This window comes from Fistularia commersonii, chromosome 32 (genome assembly GCF_037954325.1).
Source record: "Fistularia commersonii isolate RoL2024-O1a breed Wild chromosome 32, RoL_Fcom_v1.0, whole genome shotgun sequence".
NCBI lineage: Eukaryota > Metazoa > Chordata > Actinopteri > Syngnathiformes > Fistulariidae > Fistularia > Fistularia commersonii.
Window position 1 is genome coordinate 3,861,606 of NC_141315.1, and position 12,219 is coordinate 3,873,824.

Consider the following 12,219-nt stretch of genomic DNA (forward strand, 5'->3'; position numbering starts at 1 on the left):
GGTGGAGGGAGGAGAGTTGGGGGGGGGGGAGAGATTGCTGAGATATGGTTGCGAGGTCGTGGTTACTCTGTGATTCACCAGGCTGTCATCAGAGGGACAGGGGGCGCCTGAGTGGCCCTCTATTCCCACCTGAGAGGCCTGCAAATGGAGGGGCCGTGCTGTCATTATTTACAGCCTGCAGCCCCTAACCTTGGATTCGGAGCTCATCACGGTGAAGGGAAAATCAGATTGGGCTTGACGTGTACCCGAGCCAGTGACCTTGATAAGTGTGAGGTGCCTGCAGCAAGAGGTTAGGGAAGAAGGGCTGTTGGCTTTCGCGGTGGATTTGCTTGCGCATGTTTGTTTATATCTTGGTTGGGGCGGACATGCTCATGATCCAAGTCGTATGTGGTTCTACTATAATTCATTGTGCAAAAACAATTAGGCGTGAAACTTGAAAACAAGTTTCTTGCTTACATAACATCTCTGATGTGTCTTTAGGCAACGCTACTGTTTGAAATAAGCCCCCCCCCCATTTTTTTTTTTTTAATTTAATTATAGCTTATCCTACTTATCAATATACAGTATGTGACTGTGCAACCAACTGTGGACTCGTCCAGGTTGTATCCTTCTTCTCACCCAATGACAGCAGAGAGAGGCTGCTACACCCCCAAGACCAATGAGTGCAGGATAAGAAGAATAGATAATGGATGGATGGATATTTATTTCTTCTTTTCTTTTCCCGCTGGTCCCCTCAGGGGTCGACACAGCTAATCAACTTCCTCCATCTAAGCCTTTTCTCTCACACAAACTAACTTCATGTCACTATCCCTCCTCTGCAAGTATCTAAAGCATTTCAGTTGGACGCTCTGACTTTATCTCCAAAGCATCTAACATGCACTGTCCCTCTGATGGACTCATTGTTCATCCCAGCCACCCTAGTCACTCCCAAAGAGAACCTCAACGCCTTCATCTCTGCTACCAACAGCTCTGCTTCCTGTCTTGTCCTCAGTGCCACTGTCCATAAACCGCAAAGCATTCCCCGTCTCACCACTGTCTTGTACACATTCCCTGTCATTCTTGCTGATACTCTCTTATCACACTGTACCCCTGACACTTTTGTCCAACCGTTCCCACCTGCTCGAACACGTTTCTTCAACTCTTTTTCACTCTCTCCATTGCTCTAGAGCTGCTTAAAATCCTCCACCTTCTTGATCTCCACTCCTGTAGCCTCACAGTTCCACTTGGGTCCTTCTCATTTACACATATGTACTCTGTCTGGCTGTGGCAAAAAACGGTGTACCTCTCCTTTCCAGGCTCCATCCTTCGAGAGTTTCTTCCACCTGCTCCCTCCTCTCACTACAGATCGCAATGTCATCTGCAAAAATCGTGGTCCATGGAGATTTCTGTCTGACCTTATCTGTCAGCCTGTCCGTCACCACTGCAAACAAGAAGGAGCTCAGAGCTGATCCCTGATGAAGTCCCACCTTCACATTGAACTCCTCTGTCACACCTACAGCGCACCTTACCACTGTCTCACAGTTCGCATTCATCTCCTTCACCAGTCTAATATATTTCTCTGCCACTCCAGACTTTCAGTACCATAGTTCCTCTCTCGGCACCCTGTCATGTTTTTTCTAGCTCTACGAGGGTACAATGCGACTCCCTCTGACCTTCTCTGTACTTCTATATAACCTTTCTTAAAGCAAATAATGCATTTTTAATACTCTTTCTTGGTATGAAACTACACTGTTGCTCACAAATAATGACTTCTGCTCTTAGTCTAGTAAGCTTTACTCTTTCCCATAACTTCATTGTATGGTTCATCAACTTTATTCCCCTGTAGTTACTAAAATCATGCACATCTCCCTTATTCTTAAAAATGGTCACCACCACACTTTCTATCTCACTCTCATCTCACTCTCTAAGATCCTGTTGAATAATCTACTCAGAAACTCCCATGTTGCCTCTCCTAGACACTTCCATACCGCCACAGGTATATCATCAGGACCAAATGCTTTTCCACTCTTTGTCTTCAATGCTCTCCTCACTTCACCCTTACTAATCTCTGCTGCTTCATGGACTACAATAGTCACCTCTTAACCTTTTGCTTATGTTCCTTTTGGTTCTATAAGAAAGACCCAAGGGCATTTCCATCCTTTTTGCAAAGTCTACCACCTCTGCTCATCACTTCTCCATCAGCTCGATCTCCTGCACCAACATGTCAATTGAAGTCCAATGGACCACCAATTACCACTCTCTGACCTCTGGGGGTGTTCTGCATCACTTCATTTAACTCACTACAGATTTTTTTTCTACTCCTCTAACTCAATTCCCACCTGTCGGGCACAGCCATTTAACAACACAGAGCATCACAACTTCAGTTTCTAGCTTCAGACTCATCACTCTATCTGACACTCTTTTAACCTCAAGAACATTCCTTACAGACTCTTCCTTCAAGAAAACTCCTATCAATACCATTATAGAACAACTTGGTACTTACTCCTTAGCTTCTAGCCTTTCCACCTTTCCCCTTGGTCTCTTGGACACTTAGGAGTTCCACCTTCCGTCTCTGAATCGACTCCCCTTCCTGTCAACGTCCCAATATTCAAAGTCTCTACAGTCTACTTGCAGACTCTTGCCTTTCTTCTTCGCTCTCCGCTTTTAAACACACCTTCCCTCTCCCACAGCGGCCCATTTTCCATTGGTGCCCTGTAGGTTATCGGCACTATTGGTATTCATTGTTTACTCAGGTCTCAACCGATCCGACTTGAAAGACATAATTTGTTCAATTTGCATATTTAGTTTTGGCACAAACTCTATCCCAGATGCCCCTCCTGACCCAACCCTCCGCATTCATCTGGACGTTGGGCCAGCTGAAGAGGACACTACTTTGTCTTTTGCCGTATTTGAACTGTTGATCTGACTTCAAGATGCGATTTAATGAGAAAATTATTAATTTGACAAGAGATGGAATAAGGGTAAATATCAATAATATGCATTCATCCTTGCCTTAAAATACCAGCGAGTTATTTATAGAGCAGTAAAAACAAGTCAGAATCAGCTAAATTTACCCTATTATTAGCAAGCAATTCCTTTCATATCTTTGACACTTAAAAAAAAGACTGAATGAAAAAACAAAATTTGTGTTTATGATCCGTCATGTGATTAGAGAACATAAATATAATACAGGACTGTCTCAGAAAATTAGAATATTGTGATAAAGTTCTTTATCTTCTTTAATGCAATCACTAAAACAAAAATGTCATACATTCTGCATTCATTACAAATCAACTGAAACATTTCAAGCCTTTTATTATTTTAATATTGCTGATTATGGCTTACATCTTAAAAAAACTCAAAAATCCTAACTCAAAATATTAGAATACCATGAAAAAGTAATTTTTGTTATCTAATTGCATTACAGAAGATAAAGAACTTTATCCCATTATTCTAATTTTCTGAGACAGTCCTGTATGTTGGGATAGATGTATTGACATTAGGATATCTGGGCTTCTGACTCAACACCTTTTTGTTCCACATGGCTGAGCACTAAATGAAGAAATGTTCATCAACACATCACTTTAAACCATAAAAGCATCAGTTGAAATCCTTAGTTTAATCAGGCAAATCCACAAAGAAGCTGCATTTGTAAATTGGAGGACTTGGTCTGAAAACACACCTGAGCCTTGCTAAGTGTTATGAATTTTTTCCAAGGTAATTTTATTTTTCTATTACATTTTTTTTCATCTAAACTAGTTACCTGGAGACTAGAAGGGCACAAAATATGAGGAGAGCATCTCAGGATGGGTGATGAAAATGCATTTTTCTTCCCCTACCGAGATGCTATTTGGTCGTGTGAAATGATTAATTTCACACATATACAGGTCATCCCCGAAAGCAGCAACATCTCATTCACAAGGGGCCCCCGTCAGCAACAAAACAGGAGGCTGCAATAAAATGAGCAAACAGCAGCACGTACTGTATGTCAATAAATCTTTGGAGGTTAAACCTGAGCACTGTAGAATTTGAGCCCCCCACCCCACCCCACCCATCACACACACACACACACACACCATCAGGAAAAAGTCACTGAGTACATCTGAACTGTGGAGACAAAAAAAAAAAAGCAAGCATGCAGTTTGGGGAGCGTCCTGTGGTACACAGTCCCACCCTCACAGAGTGTGTTTGTCTAAGTAGGATGGAGCCTTGAATTATTGGGTCTGTGCAAATAAGGTGATGAGCCTGTTTTTAGCATACAGGGAGGAAGGAGTGCTTGGATGAGAATAGTGCCTCTGTGTGGAGCGGAATTGGTCTTGGGTTGTTTACGACAGCTCACAGCCCTCATATATCACAAGCAGTATGTTTGCTGCGAAGCCACAGTTTGTATGCCATCTGCCTTAGCTGAACTTGACCCTTCAAGCAGACTTATATTTTGTAAACTGAGCTCACTGTAATTGCTGTTTGTATTTTTCCTTTCGTAGTGGATGATCCAGAAACCCCACAAGGTGGCAACTTTCTTTGGCTGCATCGGCCTTGACCACTTCGGTGAGATTCTGAAGAGGAAGGCCGAAGAGGCGCACGTTGACGCTCATTATTACGAACAGAGCGAGGAGCCAACCGGAACCTGTGCCGCTTGCATCACCGGGGACAATAGGTTAGCCAACTTTCAGGCACCCGCAACCATGAAATGACCCTCTCCCTCCAATTCAAAAGAGCCATTCTGGTACATTTTTGCATCCTCGGGCAGGCGGTCGACTCCTCCGGGCTGGAAGTCATAACAGAGAATCATTGCTCGGCTCACACATCAAAAAGAAAAAGAACAGCTTGAATGTGTGTGTTTTTCTAGGCCCCTGCTCGGCCGCTGCTGCCCCAGTGGGTTGTCATCCATCTATAGGCTGACAGTAGCAATGTGTTAGAGATTGTCGGGCTATCCCAACTCTCACCTGTCAGCCTTCTGTGCTGCAAAAGGCGCTTTAGCGTCTCTGGTGACACTAACATTAACACCATCATCAGCACACCTAAGACAGCAGAGGTCAAAGCCGACAAACACGAGTATCACTAAGAGTGAGGGCTCCAGTTCATGATAGACCAGGTGTGGATCGATAAACCGCTTCTCTAAACATCCCCGTCCTTCCCGGCCCTTCATCTGCGGCTACCAGAGTTGTCAGTCAGTCAACAGTCGGACCCGAGACGCTCTGGGAGCCCGCCCTCCTGAATGGTCTTAGTGGGCTTGTTTGATGTAGGGTCTGACACTTGAAAAGGTCAGATGCCGTGCTCAGGGAGACGAGCTTTGTAATATTTCTTACAGGTGTCTCACAGACAGCTCAGGAGGCCAGAGGAAAGGTCGCTGGCAGGGACGGATCGGAAGGGCGATGGCTTTGAAGGACCCGGAGTCATACTGCAAATCTTAATACTAGTCCACCTCTTGAATCCGAGTTGCCAAAGATACCGACTGTACCGATTTGTCGCCAGCTGTTCGCAAAAATTACAGATGTTGCAATATCACGTTCCCCCAGGTGTTGTAATATTCCTTTTGAACACGTAAACATGCGAGTTTTCTCTCTTGAACTGAATGACATCATGAAATTTGGCTGTATTTTCAACATCCATCTTCTTTATTTGAACCAGAATGAACCATTTTAAACAAATCCTTGCACCGTCTTAAATAATGTTGAATTTTTTAAAGCAGAGCTTAAAACATCCTTGTTCCTGTCAAAGAGTTATTGTTTTAATTTAAAATCCTGAAATGATTTGCACCATATATAAGTCACCGGTTAAGACGATAATAGAGGTAGAGGTGTGTCCGGGCAGTTGAGCCGCTCTCAGAAACTGCTGGGGACAACTTTGTACTGATTCTCCAAAAACTCTTTTCTATTCATATATTCGTATACAAATCTTTGTCAAGTTCAGCAGGAATCATTTGCATGCCTCTAGTTACACAAGGCACTTCAGTATTCCCTATTAATCCCGCTTTTTTTTTCTCCTCACGTTTTATCTTATGCAATCTCTGCTTTGACTTTCAGTCCGAGTGGCATTAAAAAGTCTCCGGTCTCATTTGCTTTGAGCCGTTGGAACCCTGAATGACATTTGACTCTGACGCTGTCGTAGCTGCTCTAACCTGCTCCCAGCACCGGAGTCGCGGGTCAAGATTAGTCCCAAACCTGCTGTCACAGTTTAGTTTTCAGCACAACGCCAGTGATCAACTTACCGCACTGTAACCAAGCCATGTGAGAATGTACTTCCAGTCATATGGTCGCCTGACAATTTTCCCTTAAGCAGTGATGATGGTTGCACTCATTTTGATGGCCGCTCGTAAAGAGACGGCATGCGAGGACTGGCTAATGAGCTGTGTTAAGATAATACCGTCGGCTTTACTTTCCTGCCCTCATCAACTTGAGTGTTCATAATGTCTTTCCGTTCTTTTCTGTATTTGTTAACACTGCACTTCGGCTGTGATACTGTAATGTGAATAATTCGAAGGTCTGAGTGTTGTTCTGAAAAGCCCTTTGTATATTCTAAGCTTTTTTTTTTCGTAGTTTCTAAGACAACCCGTGTTTGAAAAACAAAAAGACAGGCACCGCATGACTTATTTTTACCTTTGGTGAGACATTCTAGGAAACCTTTATCATCCTTTTATTTCTAAATTGAACAAAGGAAAGTCTGGCGTTTGCGTGTTTTTTGGGATGTTTTTGAAACAAAATTAAGATGGATGATAAGCAGAGCCGAAGATTTATGGATTCTGTCTCGGCAGGTCCCTCGTTGCTAACCTGGCAGCGGCAAACTGCTACAAAAAGGAAAAACACCTGGACTTGGACAGCAACTGGGAGCTGGTGAAGAAAGCCAAGGTCTATTATATTGCTGTAAGTGAGACCCTCTACATTCAAATGACTGCTTCCGTACTCTATTGCCAGAGGAGGACAAAATGTTAAGAGGCTTTATTCAGGAAATTCCTCAGTGTGCTTTCTGCATTGTCAATATATCCATTCATCTTTTGTCAAGTGAAATGAGCTATGTTACCTATTTAGACAATGCAGCTCTTTTCTCCCCATTTTCCCCTCATCTTTGTGCATGAAACTGCAGCGCAGTGTGAAATTGTTCTACATGTAATGCATTCATTCATTTCTTTTAACGTGAAGACAAGGCAACAGGTGCTGTGAAAGTGTGAAAATTGATTATGCAGGTTCATTCAGCATCACCCCCCCAACACAATGTTCCCCTAACAGACAACACGCACACACACACACACACACACACGCACACGTACACATACAGATTGAGAAGGACAGATGTTCATTCAGACAGTCACACACTCAAGTTGCACTACTGAGGTAATGTCTTCACTTACAGCTCCTGGAGAAGGATGGGCTGCCATGCTCATGTTTCTCTGTTTGGGATTATGTTTAATTCTGGCAGATCAGCGTATTCTCTGATCTCGCATCAAGATGATAGCCTTGAAATTGCGCTGCATTCCATGTCTTTAAGCAGGTCATTATCGGCATAAATCACCATTGCAGCAAAGCAATCAACATACTCTTTGGCATATTGTCCCGAATGAAGTTCACAATGCTCTCCCTGTTCCCTGCAAGCCCCGTAAACACGAGACTACTGTAGTGAATAATGACGGAGGTTTCATAATTAGCCTGCCAGTTGCAGAAACAAACATTAAAAAAAGCTGTCAGTATTTGTGCCAGAATGCAGATCAGTCTGTCGCTCCTCCAGAGTTTGTGTGGTCTCCTTTTTAGCCTCTGCTTCACATTAGCAAACATGGCACATCCTCTGCAAATTGGCAGTTGGGCATTGCCCACATCCGACAGTCTTGCGCGCAGGGAAAAGCTTCCGTGGGATTTGAGGGGGATAGAAGGGCCACAAATGGGTGTTTGTCAGTGCTTGGAATCTCAAACGTAGTGTTCAGCGTCCCTCCAGGGCCTCTTTGTCAAAACAGGGGGATCATTTGCTTTATTAGACTTCCATTCTCACTTCGAACATACTCGGCCAGATACACTGCCACAACTATTTCCACTTAATACAGTGTGGCGTGTCTGGACTGGTGGTCACTAAGGCCTCTCTCCATTAACCTTGTTGAGAGCACTCAGACATATTTACTCAATGTACAAGCAGACTGCTTTTCCCCCACCTTTCTCATTGTACTAACCACTGCTGTGTGCAAATGTGCTTTGTTGATTTTAATTAAAATGACTGCCGGGTGGTTTTCCGCAGCCTTGTACACGCTAATCTGTAAATTTAATTACAGGTAAGGACACGTGTGTGCCTGTACGTTAGCATGTTATTTTCCTTGCCCGTGCGTCGACGATTGTCAGAGCGTGTGTTAAAGATTGATGATTGATGATTCCTGGCAGAGGCTCTCAAGGTCCCTGCTACTATGTGGTGTGATTGGATGAAAACAGAATTATTAGAGGGCTCTTGCAGCCCGTCTGGCTCGTCCAGCATCAGCATCGGCGGCGGCGGCGGCAACAGCAGCAGCGGCGGCAGCAGCAGGGCCGGTGGCAGACGCAGAGCAGGGAGGCAGCACTGCCATTTCTCACAAAGAGAGAGAATGTTGAACTCCTGCCAAATGTTTGGTGGCAGGCTGTTGCTAGGAAATCTGGGTCCTTAGGCAAATCATTGCACAAAGACCAATAACAAAGGCATGAGGGGAGAGAAGGAATGGCTCGACGCATTTCAGGCAGAGGATATGTTTTTGTGGTATTGAATGCCATTGCTTACTGCAGTGATGTTTCCAGTTATTTCTTTTCCTGATGATTGTAAACATCAGAAACGGAGGGTGATGCATTGTGCGAGGAAAAGATGAGTGACTCTAATTGGTGGGGGTGATGCATGCTGGCCCAGTTAGCCTTTTCTCCCCCTTCCTCCACTGCCACTTTCCTTCTATCCCCATCCCCCCTTGTGGACACTACCCTCCTCCTCCTCCTCCTCTCCATCCTCCCCTTATCCTCTCAGACACACATGCACTTGCTGCTAAAGACACACAGCGAGCACGCACACATTCTGCAGCATACCACTGGCTTGTTTTTCTTACCACTGAGCGCTTTGCCCTGTAATTTGATCTCCACCGCTTGATGCATCCTCCATGATGCCACTTTGAATTAACCTATGGCTCCACAGCTCTCCTTAGCTTTGGCTAATAAAATGGCCCCTCCTAACTTACATTCGGCAATATAAAAGATCCTCTTAGTCCATACCCTGGTCATGTATGGAGCAAGTAGATTAGGTGGGGAAAAGGGGGACAAACAATTGACTTTAAAAAGGGGCATTTTAATGACTGGGCACAGATGGTCAGAAATAACCCAAGGATAGATGGAGGAGACAGTCTCCTCTGCCAACTGCCCTAATACACGAACCTCAGCCAAAGAGACACAAGCTGCAGTGCTGTTAGGTCACAAACCTGAACACAGCTGTGGAAGCTGTTCGTTTACCCCTTAAGCTAACAGCACAAGCTCTGTTAAGCTGCATGCACAGGAAGAGACGAGCAGCAGTGCCGCAACCGGAGGCCATAGGATGTCAGTGAAATGAAGCCACTTAGGTTGCGGTGATGGGCAAAACAACCCCTGGTGACACAGAGAGTGCGGGATTTAAACCTATCTCAACTCATGCAAGGGGTTCCTACAGCGCGGCTCTCGGCACACGGACGGAGGGTATCACAAGATGATTTGAGCACGTGAACACATTTAGAAATAGCTTATCAAAATTCTTCACCTTTTAAAATAGACTTCAATTCATCCAATTTCTTGTCGGAAAACATCATAACCTGTTCATCACCTACTAAACATAAAAAGCAAGATTTTGGGTTTAAGACGGTATAATTGCGATAGAGAAATTGCCCTCGATACATTCTGCTCTCTTCATTTGCAAAGACCTTTCCTGTCAAACAAACTTCATTTTACTTGTTAGATTGTCTTAACTAGGGATTCTGTCTTATAGTCAATATAATATGATATGCGACTAGAAATCATAGTATACAGGAAATGGTTGTACTTTGCAGCTGCGTTGATGTAGTCCCGTTTCTTTAACCTTCGTATTTTCGTCGTGTCTGAGGACACGCGGTACGTTTATTTTAGGGTGGTGGTGCTAAAAATCTTGGTAAACCTTAAGTGACACGATATTAACAACAGTACAGACTGTTGTAAAGATTTATTTTGACTGACGGCTGAGAAGTGTGGGGGGAAAATTTTCCAAGAGGGTTACCTAGGTAACTAAGACCTGGCATGTCCACAAGTGACAAAGCAATGGGTGAAATGAATCACTTTGTATGTGTATGCAGCTGGGATAACACTGTGTTTTGAAACAGTGCAGCAAGTTGAAGTTGCTGTTTTGCACACTGTTAACACTAGTGCACCTCCCTAGCATTAATTGGTATTTTCTTGCCCTCACTGCAGGGGAAAGCTGAGTTCAGCTTCAGTCACTGTAGCATAATATGCAAGGAAGAGAGCCGAAGGGGAGGGCAGAAGTAGAAAAAAATAAAAAATAAAAGAGCAATACTGGCACCACAAGCGGCACGTCAGCCTGCTTACACCCTAGAGTGGCACACATAGACACACACACGTAGACATTGCTACTCCGCCCCACCAGCCCCTGCAATTTGTTGCCAAAAAAGCAAAGGGAGAGGTTTTCAACATAGACAGTTAACTGACACCTCATCAGCCAGGCAAAGGGCTGATTAGCACAGAGCGGACTGCGGCTGTGTGTCTCTTTCCAACTCGGAGGACCACTCTGTCCTCATCCTGACCTTGAGCTTCCCTCGCTTCCTTTATCCTTTCCTCGCCGCCCCCACCGCCACTGCTCTTCCTTTCCAAATATTCCTCCCTTTCTGTCTCCATCTCCTCCCTCCATCCCTTTCTTTCTTTTTTTTTTTTTTTTTCCATCTTTTCTCCCTTTCGTCCTCACTCCACACTGCACCACTGCACTGCCCCTGTCCTTCCACATAGCAAGGGAGGGATCACGAGGCAAAATGTAGGCAGTGAAGTGAAAGAGGGAGGGAGTGAGTGAGGGAGGGAGGCAAGAGAAGTGGAAGAGGGAGAAAAAAAACTGGCAGGCTCCCCTTTTGTCTGCAGGCGATCAGTTACAGTCTTGGTTGCCGATGAAATTTAATCCCCACCGCATTTACATGCCAAGTTTGACTTCTGGCAAGCCTTATTAAATAGATTTGTAAATCATTTCATCTTGATTTGAATCTGTTCTCAGGGGATCAACATTTTTTTTTTCTTCTCGCTTGTTTTGTTATGTGCACAATCTGTGCCCCATTGGTGCTAAAAAGTTGTTTTGCAGTTCGAGGGAATGTAGGCGTTTAGGGGACAAAGAGCGTCGAGTGCCAAATCTGTCCGTCACCGGCCGAGCCCCTGTGTCAGCAGGTCTCCCGTCTCCGGAGGTCACGCCAGTGGACAATAGACTGTTATGATTTGTCTTCTCTGTATTAGGCCGACGCTACGGTGTCTTTAGCAAGGCACAATGTCGTTTCAAATTGTAAGTAATCAGATGGCATTTTATAATTGCCAGCAAGTGTCTTATGAATATGAATTCATAATTGTTCAATTACAAGCTGACAGCATCATATTTATTGGCTTTCTATTTTTTTTTTTCTCCCACTGGCCTAGGCCAATTATAGGATTTCAATCTTGAGGCAATCAAGTGATAAGGATGAGGCGTTTAGTGTTTGCTGTCACTATATAATTCTCTCAAATGTTAAACATGCATCTGGGAGGGCTGTATTTGTCAGAAGTCTGCGCGCGGAGGTGCACCTGCCTAATTGAGAGGTAATGAGCTGTCAGGAGTGTGGGTTTGGTGATTGACTCTCTGTGGGGTGTCACTTGCCAGTGGGATGTGTGGGTTGTCCCGGCCTTTGAGCAGCCAGCTCCACAGCCCTGCAGGCCGGAGAGGGTGGAGCTTGGTAAATTAGGATGGAGAGACTAAGCTGTGCCAGAAGCAGGGACTTTCACCAGTCTGCTGGGTTTTATATAGGTTGTGTACAATGACATTACTCCAGATTGGAGCTCACTACATAAGGACGGCTGTGAATGTGATTAAAATTGTAATAATCAAAATATGGCATCGGAAGTCATTTCAGTTTGGGACATAAAGAGAGAAGTTAGTGATCGTATTGACAGGTCTTCGACAAGAACACATGGGTGGCCCCGCACGTCTACATCTGTTTACAATTGACCATGTTTGCTTCTGTATTACATTTTTTGAATGAATGCACCCATTCATTCTCTTTATTATCAA

General features: G+C 44.4%; 1 protein-coding gene across 2 annotated transcripts in view; it reads left to right on the forward strand.

The window, feature by feature from the left end:
• adkb (adenosine kinase b) overlaps positions 1–12,219 on the forward strand; it is a 112,643-nt gene that overhangs the window by 42,626 nt on the left and 57,798 nt on the right. For both annotated transcript variants that reach the window (XM_086139566.1, XM_086139567.1), the window contains exons 5-6: positions 4,464–4,636; positions 6,734–6,842. In XM_086139566.1, the coding sequence (XP_085995692.1) occupies positions 4,464–4,636; positions 6,734–6,842 (282 nt within the window). The remainder of the gene's footprint in view (positions 1–4,463; positions 4,637–6,733; positions 6,843–12,219) is intronic.